The sequence below is a fragment of the Coregonus lavaretus genome (assembly GCF_964263955.1).
Source record: "Coregonus lavaretus genome assembly, chromosome: 20".
NCBI classification, from domain to species: Eukaryota; Metazoa; Chordata; class Actinopteri; order Salmoniformes; family Salmonidae; genus Coregonus; species Coregonus lavaretus.
The window spans coordinates 27,434,998-27,453,938 of NC_140007.1; the positions used below are offsets into that span (position 1 = coordinate 27,434,998).

General features: G+C 41.7%; 1 protein-coding gene across 4 annotated transcripts in view; it reads right to left on the minus strand.

Moving 5' to 3' along the window:
• Positions 1–2,193: 2,193 nt before the first annotated feature.
• Positions 2,194–18,941, minus strand: part of LOC311147482 (vitamin D3 receptor A) — a 95,160-nt gene continuing 78,412 nt past the window's right edge. For all 4 annotated transcript variants that reach the window (XM_084184206.1, XM_084184208.1, XM_084184207.1 and 1 more), the window contains 3 exons: positions 4,010–4,164; positions 2,929–3,045; positions 2,194–2,734 (listed from right to left, as the gene is read on the minus strand). In XM_084184206.1, the coding sequence (XP_084040332.1) occupies positions 2,481–2,734; positions 2,929–3,045; positions 4,010–4,164 (526 nt within the window). In that variant the 3' untranslated portion in view covers positions 2,194–2,480. The remainder of the gene's footprint in view (positions 2,735–2,928; positions 3,046–4,009; positions 4,165–18,941) is intronic.

Sequence of the window (18,941 nt, forward strand, 5' to 3'; positions counted from 1 at the left end):
GTTTGCAACACGGCTCTCTAAGCAGTTTCACTTCAAAGAAACAACTTGACGAAAAACAGAACACTGCAGAGGTTGCTGAAGAGAAAGTCGTGGTGTGTGTGAATGTATGCATGTGTGTGTGTGTGTGTGTGTGTGTTTGGGTCACTGTGTTATGTTTGGTTCCCTTCTATGCTATTATGAACATTTTCTGTTTCATTGAGGTATCTGTTAAATGTTGAACAGAGTTTTGTAAGGCTACCGAGGTGGAGTTGCTGACCTGCGTTGGGAGAGAGGGGTGCAGTTTCTGGGGTGTGTCTTTCTGAGCCAGCTTGGCAGCAGGCAGAGAGCTCTTGGAGGAGTTCCTCCCATTAGAGTCCCTGATCCCATCTTTCCTGCATTCCTTTACATTGGTTTATGCATACGTGATAGGTAAAAAAATAAGTCAGCTTTCTCCACATGACCTGGTTTACACACAGTGGGGTCTGAACAAGGGCTGCAATGTATTCTGTGATTCTTATTCTAAAATTATTCTTTAGATTTGTTATACACTTCTATACAGTCTCAGGGTTCACTCCTGAGTCCACCTCCCCAAGCTCTCCTCACTAGATCAGTTCGATGTCAGTCACTTCCTAGGTAAGGGACGTCCCCTATCTGAGTGACATATTCAAAGCCGCTACGCACAAACTCAGTCCCATCAGCCCTTGGTGCACTACAGCCATTGAGTTGGGCCTGAATGGCTGCTGTCGCGTTAAAGCTATGAAGAGTCCTGCGCGGCTGGCTGCTGTTCTATTGCACAAAAAAAGGTGTTGGTTGGCATGTTGAAGAGAGGCATGCCCGTCGCTACGGTGACTGATTGATTGGCCTGTATCCTTGTCAGTTTGAGTTGAGGCAGTGTTAGTAGTAAAGCGCATGATTGTGTTTGTTGTCTTTTTCCTGGTTCCAACGGTATGGTAGCTTTCCAGAGCAGCTTTACAGAGCAGCAGGTTGAGTCAGAATGTCTCCTTGGTATGTGAGAAGGTCTTGGCGCAGCTGAACGAACGCTGATTTTCGGAAACAATCTTGATTGAAATAAAACCAGTCCAAAGTAATGAGTTTGCATCAAAGCAATTATAGATATATAGTTGTCAAAGCTTATCGATACCTCAACTTAAGAAAATAGTCCATCTCATTTTTGCATATATATCCAGAGCATTCTTCTCAACTGAATTATCTTAGTATTTGCCAACCTTTTCATTATGTACAGAAATAACAAGTGGTATTTACAGGCAATGACCACAAGAGGGCGAGCCAGACCTGCAGAACACTCCTGTGATATGCTGAACTTTTGACCTACTAAGCTAAACCAAAAGACTCTCAAACAAACTGGTGGGGGCGAATTTGTGATTGTATTTTACCGGGATTAGAATTTGATCTAGCCTTAAAAGCATCTTCAGATTTGATTTAAAAGTTTTAGTAATTACAACAGTAATCATTACATCCTGACAGACAGGTTTGACTGAAGAGGCCAACCGTTTTTTTTTTAACATCCCCCTTGATTGTAGGCTTGCGTACATATTAAGTAAAGTGTACATTGTACACTGAACAATAATCAGGCTAACTTCTCCCCGAGGGACGGCCGTTAGTCACCTTACTAGGTTAGTTTAGCTAATCTTATTTTAGCTAGCCAATTATGCAGAATTAAAATGAACTAAAACCATGTTGCTCTTTCCTCTTATGAAGGCAAGAGCTTTTAAAAAATAAAATAAATGTTGAAGGGGGCAACAGATCCAAATAGTTACCAGATTTTCCACACATATCCTGTGTGTAGCCTACACTTTAACCGATCCATTAATTGTGACTTAAACACAGATGTCAGTCCTACTACTAAACACTCAGTCAGAGCCTGTGCGCAACACCCTCGTGGTCATTCAATATACAAACATCAAAAATAGAAGGCCCCTCACACTCTACTCAGGGTGTGTCTGTGCGTGTATGCTTGTGTGCATGCATTACATGTTTTACATTTGAAACACCCCATGTCAACACATACACACATTCATATGCACACAAATAGGGCCTACATAGCCTATAATATACAGAAGATTACTCATCCATTTGTTTTAATCGAAACAACCTTTTTCTTTTTTAAATATAGATATTAGCTTATATGTATTATATATATATATATATATATATATATATATATATATATATATATATATATATATATATATATATATATATATATATATATATATATATATATATACACACATATAAATACATTCTATTTGAAATTCCCTTTTTCTTATCAACGGGAAATTCCAACCTTATCAAAGCCCCTCCCTCCTCTCTTCACCCATAATCCCCTAATTAACCCCCCAAAACCTTCTCTTTGACAGTGTGACTATCAGGTCCATTCGGCTATCCCCCCTCAGAGATCCTTCCATCCCTGAACCCTCCATCCAGCAACTCAACTCCATCTAGGTGGTTCCTCATGGGGAGGGGGGTCGGAGGGGCTGCTATGACACCTCGCTCCCAAACACCTCCAGCACCAGCGGGGTGAGCTGCATGCTGTGCTCGGGCTGGAAGGACAGCGAGCGGTACTGCTTGGAGTGCTCCTCGTTGAGGCTGCGCAGGTCGGCCAGCTTCTGGATCATCCTGGCGTAGAGCAGCCGTCCTCCTGGGTGGTTCACCCTGATGTAGGCCTGGAGCACCTCCGACAGACGGTCCTGGAGAACCTCGATCTTAGCGTGGTCCTGCACCCCCGGACGATCTACAGGGAGGGGAGGAGGGAGGAGAGAGAGGCCCTTAAAAGGAGGGGTGGAGAGAGGGGAATGCACACAAAAAATGCCATACAAACAGAACCAAACACGCTGCACATGCGCGCACAAACACACACAAGGCATACATGTACAAAAGCATGCAAAGCACACTAACAAGCACACATGACAGTAAGCGGGTAGATACCAGGAGACAGCAGGCAGATGGCCATGAGCAGCACGTGTTCCTCCTCATGGAGCTTGAGTTTCTTCAGGCCCACCTGGAACTTCACCAGCGGCTCCAACAGGTCCAGAGTGTGACCCGCTACAAAGAGGGGCGAACAGTGGGTAAGTGTGTGCTCATGTGGTTTGACACTGCCCTCCATGTTTATTTGAACAGTGAAGCTAAAATGTTTACATTTGTCTCGATACTCCAGCATTTTGGATTTGCGATGAAAGCACTTTATATATCTAGTGCCCCCATTTGAAGAAGTCATAAGAATTTGGACAAATTCACTTATAGTGTGTTAAAGTAGTCAAATGTGTAGTATTTGGTCCCATATTCCTAGCACACAATGACTACTACATCAAGCTTGTGACGCTACAAACTTGAATGCATTTGCAGTTTGATTTGGTTGTATTATGTTTTTCCCAATAGGAACTGAATGGTGAATAATGTATTGTGTCATTTTGGAGTCACTTTTATTTAAAAATTCAATAGACTATGTTTCTGAACACTTCTACATTAATGTGGATGCTGCCATGATTAGGAATAATCATGAAGTTTAGCAATTTCTGCATAGTGCAACTTTAATGTAGAAGTGTTCAGAAACATCTTCTATTCTTATTTGTAATAAAAGTCACTCCAAAATGACAACTCATTATTTATCATTCATTTCTATTGGTCACAACCAAAACGAACAGCATATGCATCCAACAAGTTTGCAGAGTCACAAGCTTGATGTAATCATTGCGTGCTAGGAATATGGGACCAAATACCAAACTTTTAACTAATTTAATACGCTATAAGTGAATTTGTTCAAATACTTACGAATTCTTCAAATTGGGGGACTAGATACATAGTGCTTTCATTTCTAAACGGTAAAACAGATATGAAAATACCCTAAAATACAAGGTGACATTCTGCACAGTTTCTTCATATAAAACATTTCATCTCTAACCCAAAATGCTGGAGTATGGAGCCAAATTTAAACATTTTAGCTTTACTGTCCAAATAAATACGGAGGGCAGTTTATGTACAGTGTGTAGAGTGTGTACACGTTTTTCACCCTTGGTGACGTCTTTGACGCAGTACTTGAAGTCAGGGCCACCACCACAGCTCCAGGACATGTCCTCTAGGTTGAAGGACTGGTTGGAACGCAGCATAATTATCTCGATGGCACTTGACTTCAGCAGGGCAATCTGGTCCTCAGCAGTGAGCCCTCTGGAAACACACACACACAGTACATGTTTTGAGCCAAACATGCAGATTGACAGGGTGCCCTCACCCATCATCACATCACACACAGAGGGCCTCATCTGCTTTTATTTTACCAGATGAGAAACTGTGGCAATAGCAACCTGTTTCTCCCAACGTGAAATTCAGTCCAGATTTGATGGCAGAGATGTAAAGACAGTCTTCCATTGGTACCAAAATATTATGGAATCAGCATTACAACAAACCAAGGCTGGAATCTTGCAGCACATTGGACAATATCATTATTCTCTTCCGTAACTAAACAATGTAGCTCTTATCCTTGAAACTGGAATTGCCGGATTGTCTGACTTAATCAAATATTTCATCGCCATATTTTGCTCGTTTTTCTTTTTTGTACACACAGACTTATCTTCTGGCAAGATGAATGCATCAGCACTGTTTTCTAGAATTGTCTATGGGAGGGGGAGACCGGGAAGGACAGGAAGTACAATGCATTCTACGGTTACCGGGAAAATGGCGTTCCACAGTGCACTGCAGCGTGTGCTTCACTTACATGTTCCTATTGGAGGCATGAGCACACAGGGGCATGCGGTTCTATCCCCCCCTCCATATTCATACACCGGTACAAAAGGTTAACACCAAACTAATGGGAAACGATTTGCTCTGTCTATTCCCTTCTTATGACGAGTCATCATGACCCACAATAACACAGCCAGCCAGGCTAACGCACAGCCAGCCAGCCAGGCTAACGCACAGCCAGCCAGCCAGGCTAACGCACAGCCAGCCAGCCAGGCTAACGCACAGCCAGCCAGCCAGGCTAACGCACAGCCAGCCAGCCAGGCTAACGCACAGCCAGCCAGCCAGGCTAACGCACAGCCAGCCAGCCAGGCTAACGCACAGCCAGCCAGCCAGGCTAACACACAGCCAGCCAGGTTATTCTAAACAGATCCTGCGACAATGGGAATCCTGAATATATGCAACACGGACTGATATGGCTGGAGATGGAGATCTGTTTACACCTGTGATCAAAACCTTCGTCACAAATACAGGATTGAGCCATTTACCTGAATGCTTTGAGTCCAAATAAGTACTGTAAGTACTGCGCACAGGCTTTGATAGCTCATGGAGATCAACTATAGGGGAGAGGGTCCAGGAATGATTCAAACACTCTGAGGTGTGCCCTTAAAAACAATATGCCAAATTCAGTATGCGCTGGTGGGGATATTTAAGACCAACCGAAAGATGGCCTTACCGGTAACGTGGTTGGTTATGGCATGGATTTTGACAAAGGAAGTGCACCCTATCCAGCCATGACGCACAGTGACCATATGCACATTGAACAAGAGAGATGTGCTTTTTGTGCACGTAAACCTCACATTTAGTTAGAAACAAAAGTTTTTTCCCCCATTTCGTTTCATTTGATAAAGAAACAAGCATAGCCTCCCCTCCTCTCAATGACTGCAGTTGTTTTTGTCCTGCCCAATGCATTCACCAAGTAGTCAAGACTATCGATAAGGGTTTGGCTCATGAGACCTCTTTGAAATAAATCTTAATCACCAAAGCTTTATTAAAATAATCACATTTTAGAGCACCAAAACAGTGAGCAGACATCCCCTTGTCATCTATGTATGCTAACACTATTCTGGCCAGCTCCTGTTATTATTTTGGATGTGCGTAAAAACCCCTCCATGTAGGCTATATACCCATCATGGAACGAAAGTGAGATAATCCGGTGACACTCGTATTTAGAAACATTTCAGTTATTTTCCTGTAACCATTGCTTGGTTTTCTGTTTCATTTGATTTAAAAAAAACAAGCCCTTATAGCTGGGGTGTCAAACTCAAGGTCGCAAGGTCCATATAGCGCAAGGTCCATATAAAAAAATATAACAAAACACATTTGTGGGCCAGACATAGCCTATTCGGTTGTTTTTTTCCTTACAATGAAACGTGGACCCAAACTGGCCATAATATGCTGTGACCCTAATCAAAAAGTATGTAAATAACAAAAACGTAGCTAGGTTGTTGTAACATTTAAACCTAAAACATGTTTTTCATTTTTTTGCACTGCATGGCTCACCGGTGTGGTGGAACCTTGGCAAGACGGAGCTGCTCTTCCTCCCGGGGAAGGACTGCCCGTTCCATGATCTCGCCATCACGGTTGACAACTCCGTTGTGTCCTCCTCCCAGAGTGCGAAGAGCCTTGGCGTGACCCTGGACAACACCCTGTCGTTCTCCGCTAACATCAAGGCGGTGACCCGATCCTGCAGGTTCATGCTCTACAACATTCGGAGAGTACGACCCTGCCTTACACAGGAAGCGGCACAGGTCCTAATCCAGGCACTTGTCATCTCCCGTCTGGATTACTGCAACTCGCTGTTGGCTGGGCTCCCTGCCTGTGCCATTAAACCCCTACAACTCATCCAGAATGCCGCAGCCCGTCTGGTGTTCAACCTTCCCAAGTTCTCTCACGTCACCCCGCTCCTCCGCACAATCCACTGGCTTCCAGTTGAAGCTCGCATCTGTTACAAGACCATGGTGCTTGCCTACGGAGCTGTGAGGGGATCGGCACCTCTGTACCTTCAGGCTCTGATCAGTCCCTACACCCAAACGAGGGCATTGCGTTCATCCACCTCTGGCCTGCTGGCTCCCCTTCCTCTGCGGAACCATAGTTCCCGCTCAGCCCAGTCAAAACTGTTCGCTGCTCTGGCACCCCAATGGTGGAACAAGCTCCCTCACGACGCCAGGACAGCGGAGTCACTCACCACCTTCCGGAGACATTTGAAACCCCACCTCTTTAAGGAATACCTGGGATAGGATAAAGTAATCCTTCTACCCCCCCCCCCCCCAAAAAAAAAAAAGATATTGTAAAGTGGTTATCCCACTGGCTATAGGGTGAATGCACCTATTTGTAAGTCCCTCTGGATAAGAGCGTCTGCTAAATGACGTAAATGTAAATGGAACGCACCATTGCTGTATGGAGCACTCAAAATGTCTAGTAGTTGAGCAGCCAGCCTAGGCTACTGCTCAAATGTTGTCATAGGCCTACATGTTTCTCCTTTGCGTGGTGTTTTGTTGCAGGTTTTGTTTTTTGGTTATTAATTTGTCAAGATTTAAAAACCGAAACCAGACTGCAACATTTTAGTAGCCTAGCTAGGACTGTGGCATGTGTCTGTAAACTTTCCCTCCGCTGCACGCGGTAAACGAGACACACGAAAGCAGCGCAATTGACATTGAATTCACAGATGCCAGTAAGGGGGGGGGGGGAGTGTTCATTGTTGGACAATAGACCGTAAAAAAAAAACTCAGGGAAATCAGCTCTAAGTGATTTTAATTTAAGAAATCTGTTCCCATGCATAATAGAGAGACATGACGTGATAATATACAAACGTAAGCAAGGTTTGAAATGATTGTGTTTTAGTCAAACATTTGTTTGGGCTTCTTGCAGTCAATTTGCAGTCTACAAATTATTTGTAATTATGTAATCTACAGACCTTGAGACAACGGCATGCAGTATTAAGCACGTTGATTGGCCAGTGAGTGGCCAAGCCCATGTCATAGCCATCATTTATTTATCAAAACCCAGCCCTTTTGTGCCACCCGCAGCTATTGCACTCATAATTCCCGCAGTGAAAATAGCACAAATATTTCTGACACCGACTGACCTAACCCTACCACCAGCGCTAAGATTTATCATTGCGTTAGGTTTGTTAAAATAGAGCTTGGGGTTACTGTTTTTTTGACACTTCATGAATCAAGTCATTTGAAAAACATGTTCAAATGATCAGATCTTAATAATTGTGGTATATACAGTGCATTGGGAAAGTATTCAGACCCCTTGACTTTTTCCTTATTTTGTTACATCACAGCCTTATTCTAAACTGGATTTTTTTTTATTAATCAATCTACACATAATACCCCATAACTTTATTTTTTGTGCAAATGTATTAATAAAACAAAAATACCTTATTTACATAAGTATTCAGAACCTTTGCTATGAGACTCCAAATTGAGCTCAGGTGCATCCTGTTTCCATTAGATTTAGATTTAGATTTTAGTCATTTAGCAGAATGACTAAAAGTCATTTAGCATCCATTGATCATCCAGTCCACCTGTAGCCCCGTGTAGCTCAGTTGGTAGAGCATGGCTTTTGCAACGCCAGGGTTGTGGGTTCGACTCCCACGGGGGGCCAGTATGAAAATGTATGCACTCACTAAGTGTAAGTCGCTCTGGATAAGAGCGTCTGCTAAATGACTAAAATCTAGTAAATTCAATTGAGTGGACATTATTTGGAAAAGGCACACACCTGTCTATATAAAGTCCAATAGTTGACAGTGCATGTCAGAGCAAAAACCAAGCCATGAGGTTGAAGGAATTCTCCGTAGAGCTCCGAGACAGGATTGTGTCGAGGAACAAATCAGGGGAAGGGTACCAAAAAATTTCTGCAGCATTGAAGGTCCCCAAGAACAAAGTGGCCTCCATCATTTTTAAATGGAAGACGTTTGAAACAACCAAGACTTCCTAGAGCTGAACCCAATGGTCACTCTGACAGAGCTCCAGAGTTCCTCTGTGGAGATGGGAGAACCTTCCAGAAGAACAGCCATATCTACAGCACTCCACCAAATCAGGCCTTTATGGTAGAGTGGCCAGACGGAAACCACTCCTCAGTAAAATGGCACGACAGCCCGCTTGGAGTTTGCCAAAAGGCAAATAAAGGACTCTGACCATGAGAAACAAGATTCTCTGGTCTGATGAAACCAAAATAGAACTCTTTGGCCTGAATGCCAAGCGTCACGTCTGAAGGAAACCTGGCACCATCCCTACGGTGAAGCATGGTGGTGGCAGCATCATGCTGTGGGGATGTTTTTCAGCGGCAGGGACTGGGAGTAGTCAGGATCGAGGGAAAGATGAACGAAGCAAAGTACAGAGAGATCCTTGATGAAAACCTGCTCCAGAGCGCTCAGGACCTCAGACTGGGGTGAAGGTTCACCTTCCAACAGGACAACGCAGGAGTGGCTTTCAGGACAAGTCTCTGAATGTCCTTGAGTGGCCCAGCCAGAGCCCGGACTTGAACCCGATCAAACATCTCTGGAGAGACCTGAAAATAGCTGTGCAGCGACGCTCCCCATCCAACCTGACAGATCTTGAGAGGATCTGCAGAGAAGAACAGGAGAAACTCCCCAAATACAGGTGTGCCAAGCTTGTAGCGTCATACCCAAGAAGACTCAAGGCTGTAATCACTGCCAAAGGTGCTTTAACAAAGTACTGAGTAAAGTGTCTGAATACTTATGTAAATGTAATATTACAGTCTTTTTATTTTTAATACATTTGCAAAAATTTATAAAAACCAGTTTTTGCTTTGTCATTATGGGGTGTTGTGTGTAGATTGACGAGGGGAAAAACTATGTAATCAATTTTAGAATAAGGCTGTAACGTAACAAAATGTGGAAAAAGTCGAAGGGTCTGAATACTTTCCAAATGCACTGTATTCTAGTCAATGCCACTCCGACATTGCTCGTCCTAATATTTATATATTTCTTAATTCCTTTCTTTTACATTTGTGTGTATTGTTGTGAATTGTTAGATACTACTGCACTGTTGGAGTTAGGAACACAAGCATTTCGCTACACCCGCAATAACATCTTCTAAATGTGTGTATGCGACCAATAAAATTTGATTGGATTCAATTTAAAATTACGCTTCACCATCTGGCAGTCCGACGGACAAATCTGGGTTTGACGGATGCCAGGAGAAGGCTACCTGCCCGAATGCAGTGCCAACTGTAAAGTTTGGTGGATGAGGAATAATGGTCTGGGGTTGTTTTTCATGGTTCGGACTAGGCTCCTTAGTTCCAGTCAAGGGAAAGCTTAACGCTACAGCATACAATTACATTCTAGACAATTCTGTGCTTCCAACTTTGTGGCAACAGTTTGGGGAAGGCCCTTTCCTGATTCAGCATGACAATGCCCCTGGGCACAAAGCGAGGTCCATACAGAAATGGTTTGTCGAGATCGGTGTGGAAGAACTTGAACGGCCTGCACAGAGCCCTGACCACAACCCCATCGTACACCCTTGGGATGAATTGGAACGCCGAATGCGAGACAGGCCTAATCGGCCAACATCACTAATGTTATTGTGGCTGAATTGAACCAAGTCCCCACAGCAATGTTTCAACATCTAGTGGAAAGCCTTCCAAGAAGTGTGGAGGCTGTTATAGCAGCAAAGGGGGACCAACTCCATATTAATGCCCATGATTTTGGAATTAGATTTTTGACGAGAAGGTGTCCACATACTTTTGGTCATGTAGTGTTATTGTGACAACAATATCTAAAGAAATCCACACACACACACACACCCGTAGAGTATATGCAGTATAAGAAAATACAATGCAAGTCAATGGAGACTGGAAAGAGTCATTTTACAGCGTTCTCTTTTTCAGATCTTGAACATGTTCACACACACTGACCCACTCCTAGAGTACATTATACAGCATAAGCAAATCCAATTCAAGACGGCAAGATTATTAAGATCTGAACATGTTTAAGATCTGATAGAGGGAAAACGCTGTAAAATGACTCGCTCTGCAGTCTCCATTGACTTGCATTGGATTTGCTTAAACATGTATAAAATAAAATAAATGTAACCACGTGCCCAAAGACTAATTATAAACTGGGTGGTTCGAGCCCTGAATGCTGATTGGCTGACAGACGTGGTATATCAGACCGTATACCACAGGTAAGACAAAACATTTATTTTTACTGCTTTATTTAAGTTGATAACCAGTTTATAATAGCAATAAGGCACCTCAGGGGTTTGTGATATATGGCCAATATACCACGGCTAAGGGCTGTGTCCAGGTACTCCGCGTTGCGTCGTGCGTAAGAACAGCCCTTGGCCGTGTTATATTGGCTATATACCACACCTCCTCGGGCCTTACTGCTTAAATATAGTACGATACAGAAATGTCTGTAGTGCACAAACAACAATAAGTTGAATCATTAATTTGTAATTTAGAACAGGTCAAATAACAATACTATATGCAATCCAGTACTATTTCAAAATACATACCCTGAAAACATTAATGATATGTTAATATTTTCTCAAAATCCCAACTTCGACACTAGACGTATGATAGATAATGACAATCTTAATTTCAATGTATCCTGTCTACCACTTGTACTAACTGTTGACACCAAATGTCATGCATTTAAACAAAATAACTTGTTCTGTGGCGCCTTTTTATAGTAGAGGACGTGAATGGGTTATGAATGATGACTCATTCCCACAGTAATCAATTCTACTAGTGAGTCTATGAATGTTGAATTTGTCTGAAACACTCCCCTCCCCAGGTGGACAACATCATTGTTGCTTTGTCTATATACTCGGAACCACTTGTTATAAAAGATGGAACATCTTGTTGTGAATATACATTCACGTCATGTACACCATGTTCACTGACTGCATACAGTGCCTTGAGAAAGTATTCAAACCCCTTGCCTTTTTCCACATTTTGTTGTGTTAAAGACTGAATTTAAAATGGATTAAATAGATTGTTTTTGTGACTGGCCAACACACAACATCCCATAATGTCAACGTGGAGTTAGAGTGGGGAAAAAAAAGTATTTAGTCAGCCACCAATTGTGCAAGTTCTCCCACTTAAAAAGATGAGAGGACTGTAATTTTCATCATAGGTACACGTCAACTATGACAGACAACATTAGAAAACAAAATCCAGAAAATCACATTGTAGGATTTTTTATGAATTTATTTGCAAATTATGGTGGAAAATAAGTATTTGGTCAATAACAAAAGTTTCTCAATAATTTGTTATATACCCTTTGTTGGCAATGACACAGGTCAAACGTTTTCTGTAAGTCTTCACAAGGTTTTCACACACTGTTGCTGGTATTTTGGCCCATTCCTCCATGCAGATCTCCTCTAGAGCAGTAATGTTTTGGGGCTGTCGCTGGGCAACACGGACTTTCAACTCCCTCCAAAGATTTTCTATGGGGTTGAGATCTGGAGACTGGCTATGCTTCACGGTTGGGATGGTGTTCTTGGGCTTGTACTCATCCTTCTTCTTCCTCCAAACACGGCGAGTGGAGTTTAGACCAAAAAGCTCTATTTTTGTCTCATCAGACCACATGACCTTCTCCCATTCCTCCTCTGGATCATCCAGATGGTCATTAGCAAAATTCAGACGGGCCTGGACATGCGCTGGCTTGAGCAGGGGGACCTTGCGTGCGCTGCAGGATTTTAATCCATGACGGCGTAGTGTGTTACTAATGGTATTCTTTGAGACTGTGGTCCCAGCTCTCTTCAGGTCATTGACCAGGTCCTGCTGTGTAGTTCTGGGCTGATCCCTCACCTTCCTCATGATCATTGATGCCCCACGAGGTGAGATCTTGCATGGAGCCCCAGACTGAGGGTGATTGACCGTCATCTTGAACTTATTCCATTTTCTAATAATTGCGCCAACAGTTGTTGCCTTCTCACCAAGCTGCTTGTCTATTGTCCTGTAGCCCATCCCAGCCTTGTGCAGGTCTACAATTTTATCCCTGATGTCCTTACACAGCTCTCTGGTCTTGGCCATTGTGGAGAGGTTGGAGTCTGTTTGATTGAGTGTGTGGACAGGTGTATTTTATACAGGTAACGAGTTCATACAGGTGCAGTTAATACAGGTAATGAGTGGAGAACAGGAGGGCTTCTTAAAGAAAAACGAACAGGTCTGTGAGAGCCGGAATTCTTACTGGTTGGTAGGTGATCAAATATTTATGTCATGCAATAAAATGCAAATTAATTACTTAAAAATCATACAATGTGATTTTCTATTTCTATTTTATATTCCGTCTCTCACAGTTGAAGTGTACCTATGATAAAAATTACAGACCTCTACATGCTTTGTAAGTAGGAAAACCTGCAAAATCGGCAGTGTATCAAATACTGCTTTCTCCCCACTGTATATATATACACAAATACATACACACACTATATACACATATACATATACACACTATATACACATACACATATACATATACACACACATACAGCTGCAAAAAAAATTAAGAGACCACTGCAAGATTATCAGTTTCTCCGGTTTTACTATTTATAGGTATGTGTTTGGGTAAAAATAACATTTTTGTTTTATTCTATAAACTACTGACAACATTTCACCCATAAAAATATTGTCATTTAGAGCATTTATTTGCAGAAAATGACAACTGGTCAAAATAACAAAAAAGATGCAGTGTTGTCAGACCTCGAATAATGCAAAGAAAATAAGTTAATGTTCATTTTTAAACAACACAATAGTAATGTTTTAACTTAGGAAGAGTTCAGAAATCAATATTTGGTGGAATAACCCTGATTTTCAATCACAGCTTTCATGAGTCTTGGCATGCTCTCCACCAGTTGGGTGACTTTATGCCAATCCTGGCGCAAGAATTCAAGCAGCTCGGCTTTGTTTGATGGCTTGTGACCATCCATCTTCCTCTTGATCACACTCCAGAAGTTTTCAATGGGGTTCAGGTCTGGAGATTGGGCTGGCCATGACAGGGTCTTGATCTGGTGGTCCTCCATCCACACCTTGATTGACCTGGCTGTGTGGCATGGCGCATTGTCCTGCTGGAAAAACCAATCCTCAGAGTTGGGGAACAATGTCAGAGCAAAAGGAAGCAGGTTTTCTTCCAGGACAACCTTGTATGTGGCTTGATTCATGCGTCCTTCACAAAAAGACAAATCTGCCCGATTCCAGCCTTGCTGAAGCACCCCCAGATCATCACAAATCCTCCACCAAATTTCACAGTGGGTGCGAGATTGTTAGATTAATTTGGATTTTAAGAATAATGACTAAAGGATTTCACCCCAAATACAGTATAAATGTTAGAATTATCATGTAGTGTCAACCCACTAACAGAGGGGGCGGTACTAAACATTCAAGGGTGAAGGGGAAGGCGGAAACTGTTTAGAAAAGCCACCTAAAGGTGGGAGGAGTCAAGTTCAGGAGGTATAAAATCGTATGTTTGTGTTTTTGGCGGGAGAGCTCTCCATGAATAAATATACAGATAATACTTGTGGGTTGTGGACCTTGAATCATTGATGATTAAAACCAGAGCCTTACAACCTCTGGTAATGATTCAAGCTTAGGGTGAATTAGAGATAGAAATTCATATGACAGATTGGTCCTTTGAGCGGAGCTTAAATACGTCTTTATCGTTCTAAGGACACCGAATCCGTGCGCGGCCGGGTGATTGCATCCGTGGAGAATAGTCCTGGCCTTCGACGTTAAGGTTATAAACAGGCCGGTGATTACTCTTATGAACGATAAAGACGTTAACGAGTTTGAAAAAGCATTTAAATCCAAACTGCAAGGAAAAGGTCAGTAATTTTTATTCATGGATTTTGGTGAAATGATTTGAACTTGTATGAGAATAGTAATTATTGTGGAGGGCAGAGAAAAGTTACCAAAATCTCAAAGGAAGTAATAATTATTACGAAACGGGGAGGGTCCGCAATTGACCCTAGGTAAATAGCTATTACCAGAATAATCTAGTCCGAAATGACAAGGGGTGAAAGGCCATCACCAATGTAAACTAGTTTTTATTGAGACTGTACTGGGTACAGTGCTACGATAAACAGGGAAAGGGATGATTTTTGTCGTGTGCTATGGATACATAAAACAGGTCAAAAGTCGCGTATACGACTGGGGATTTGCTAGAACTCTGTGTGTTTCATGAAACTAGAGCAGTTACGACCTCTAGGTTACAAATAGGTTTAGCAAATGACTGTATAATGTTGTGTACGTGTGAGACTTGAGAATCCATCAGTATACGTGATAATTGTTTCAAGGAAGGAGCTAAAAAAAAAAAATAGGTCGCGTGAGAAAAAATTGTTATCGACCCCTTTCATGAAACCGGAGTTTTAAATAAAAAACTCTGGGTTAGGGGTTAAATAATTTTAAATGGTTAATTACAAAAGCAGATCATACATTGGCTCAAGAGACGCACTAAAATAATAGCTCCTAGAAGAATAATTCTGGGAATTATTACTAAAGGGGGGGGGGGGGGTTATTTTTCCACCATGGGAAATACATCTTCTAAAGAGGTCCGAGAATTAACGGGGGATGAAAGATATATGTTAGGAAGAGATCGAAGAAATATGTTTTATGGATCCATTTGGGAGAAGAGGTATGAATTTATTGGGCATCTCGAAGTAAAAAAGTTAGTAGGCAGATGCATATAAAATGAATTTGAAAAAACAGCGAAAGGAGGGGCTAGAGACAGCGAGTGTTTTTTTTAAGCGCGAACGTGCTTTAACGGTAACAAAGGAATATTTAACCATCGTGACTGCAGGGGTAAAGAAAAGGAATAGGACAGTCAATTTTTTGGTTCAACGGGTAAAATGTTTGAAAAAATGATTGGTGTCAATTAAGAATTGGCTAAAAACACCACAAAGCGATTATTTGAGAGGTACCTATAAAATTCCAACGATGCATATGTATGAATTTTCGCACTCAAACGTAGACGTACGTCATGAGTGAGAAAGTAGAGAATATTTACATTTGCATCTTTGGTCAATAGAGGGTTGCATTGAACTATTATGTTGTGTTGGGCATTTGAATGGCATAAGGTGAAATATGTGTGTAGGAGGGAATTCAACGGCGGGTATGAATGATAACCGGATACTACTTAGTATTTGGTTGGTTAAATGCTGAATAAAAGATTTGAGGCGTGGTTATGGGGTAACTAGGAAGACGCACTTATTCAATAGGGAATGGGTGGAGAGAGAGAGAGTTTTTACGTGTATTAAAAGTTGCATAAGATAGCTTTAGTAGTATTCTAGATAGGTCTATGAAAATATGTTACAAGTACGAATGACATTATTTCCTAAGAAGGTAGATTGTAAGGAAGTTTCCCGCGCCTCCCCCATAATGTAGGAAGGAGCAGGAGGAGGAGGTGAGACAGTACATAGTTCAAATGGTAGGAATGTCATTAAGTGTATGCTGATCAACGATATCAAGCATTTGTTTTATTGATTGGGGCCGAATCAGAGAGAACTGTTAAAGAGATTGAATAGCGAACTGAAATGGGTTAGCGGGAAAATACAAATAGTTGGAAAATTTTAAAACGATAATTTATTTTCGTTACAGGGAAGCAAGTGGCATTGGCTGTTGTGCTGGGGGAATAGCGCCAGCCTGTGGTGGGTTCTGGATTTGTTATAAATAAATTTATATTTTAAACTAAAGTGATGGAATAGACTACAATTATAACATCAGAAAAAGGACAATATAATTCGTAATAGTTATTATAATTATTATTGATAGTTATTGCAGTTATTAGCTCCTGAGTGGCGCAGTGGTCTAAGGCACTGCATCGCAGTGCTAACTGTGCCACTAGAGATCCTGGTTCGAATCCAGGCTCTGTCGCAGCCGGCCGCGACCGGGAGACTCATGGGCGGCGCACAATTGGCCCAGCGTCGTCCAGGGTAGGGGGGAAAATGGCCGGCAGGGATGTAGCTCAGTTGATAGAGCATGGTGTTTGCAACGCCAGGGTTGTGGGTTCGATTCCCACGGGGGGGGGGGGCAGTATTTTTTTTTTTTTTTTAATATGTATTCACTAACTGTAGGTCGCTCTGGATAGGAGCGTCTGCTGGGTGACTAGAATGTAAATGTATTATCATTGATTCAGTAATGATAGAAGGGTAGAGAGGAAATAGGCAGGTTAAGGGTAGAGTTAGATAGAGAGAAAGAGGTAGTAAGAGCTATAGAGGGTGTAGTGCACCCTAAGACAGGAACAGAGGGGTTCAGGAGGGATTTGGAGAGTCTAGCAGCAAGCTTTAAGCTAAACACAGGGGAAATTGAGAGGGCAGTCAGAACCCTAGTTGGGAAAGATTGGGCAGCTGTTCAGGGGCAGTGGGTTTCAGGGGATGCCAATGGAGTAGTCCTACCATGGGCAAATGATGGGCAATATGTTGGGAAAATAACTGAGTTGTGTAATAATTTAAGGGAACCTTACCATTGACATGCTGACTTCTCCAAAGTACATGAATGTAAACAGGAAGACAGTGAGACCATCAGCCAAGTGGCATACCTGAGCCTCCCCAGGGACAGGGAAATGATACTCCGTACCATCAGCAGCTAAAAAATAGCATTCCTTAGTGGAATGAGACCAGAAATAAGCAGGAATATTAAGAGGACTTTAGTGGGATGGGGAACTACTTCGTTAGCCGAGGTCAAGAGATATGCAATCCATCATGAGCGGAATAGTAGACAGGATAGAGTAAGAAAAATAACATACGGGAGCTGAGTATTTAATGGCCACTAGGGGAAATAGCTGGTAGAGGTAGAACTCCAGAATAGAAGAGGAGATAGATTTTACTAGGGGGTGGATCAAATAATTGATAATGGATCATTTGAAATGAGATCACATGTAGCAGATTTAGGGTAATCAATTAAATAATAATTAAATAATCATTGTATACTCGAAGAATTTTGAGTGGTTTTATGGATTAGTTATAAGGAATTAGATTGATACAAACATTATTGATGGGTTAGGACTGGGGATATCTGTATCATGTTTTGTGTGTACTACCATCTTTAGATTACGGATGGTAATTGAAGGTTAACAAAATGTATAACCAGGAGAAAGAGATTAGCTTATCTCATTGGAATATTGCTCAGGGCAAGGGGGAGCAGTAGTGAAGTTAGGCAGTATTTAGGTCATAAGAGGGAGCTACCAAATTAAGTTGACCCTAACTATCTTTGATTGTTATTTTTCAATTGGGTTTTTCAAATAAAAAAAACACACCCAGCATGATGTTTATAAAGGGTTGTTATGTTGAATTTAGGGGATTTTCAGCAGTTCATGGGACGTGTTTACTATGCTGTAGGATGGAACGGTTTGTTGGGGGATATTTGAACCTAAATTAATGGAATAAGCTGCAGTAATCAGAGGAATGTACAATCTAAGGCGAGACAACGATTGCCTAGATCATTGATTTAGCAATAGGATCAGGTAGATAGGGACTAGAGAAAAAATAAATAAATAAATTAGATGAAGAATGATGAGCTTTTTGGTAAGGATAGACTGCTGTAAAGCTTGGGTACTCCATTATGTACTGCATACGGGTAAATTAAGTGATCTTATCTATGGGAAGGCAATGGCGGCCCATGGTAAAATCATTTGGAACTCTAGGGAGGCATACATATATCAGGGATGTTACCCAAATGGTAGAGAATAAAGCGGGATATGACATTGGTCGTGATTTAAAGATGATGTTTTTTTTTTGGTGGGCTATTAGAGATAACTGGGTTAATCACGAACATAGAGGTTTTTATTCTTTGTTGCTAGGCAGAAGACTTAGGTGACCTAAATATGGACTTGTCATGTCCAACAATCAGTCTTCAGGTCAAGCCCGGGAGAGCCGGGGTAGAACAGAGGTTGAACTAAACATAAGTGTTTTTACAAGATAAGAGATTGATTGATTGGATTACTAATTGATTCTGAACTGAATGAAAGTCGAATTTAGCCGCCATAAAAGACAAAGGAAGTGGGAGGAGCAATAAAGAAGCAAAAGACAATCTCAAAAATGAAAGGCATGGCAATTGGTTGATAAATTACCTACGGGAATGTTAGGTAGGTGGTAAATATTGACACATGAGAAGAACTATGTGTCAAGAGGGGGGAAGAGGCTAATTGTAGGATTAAATAATATACGAAGGAGAGGACAAAATACTTAAAAAAACAAAACATTTTTTTAGATACAGTCTAAAAAGAGAATGCA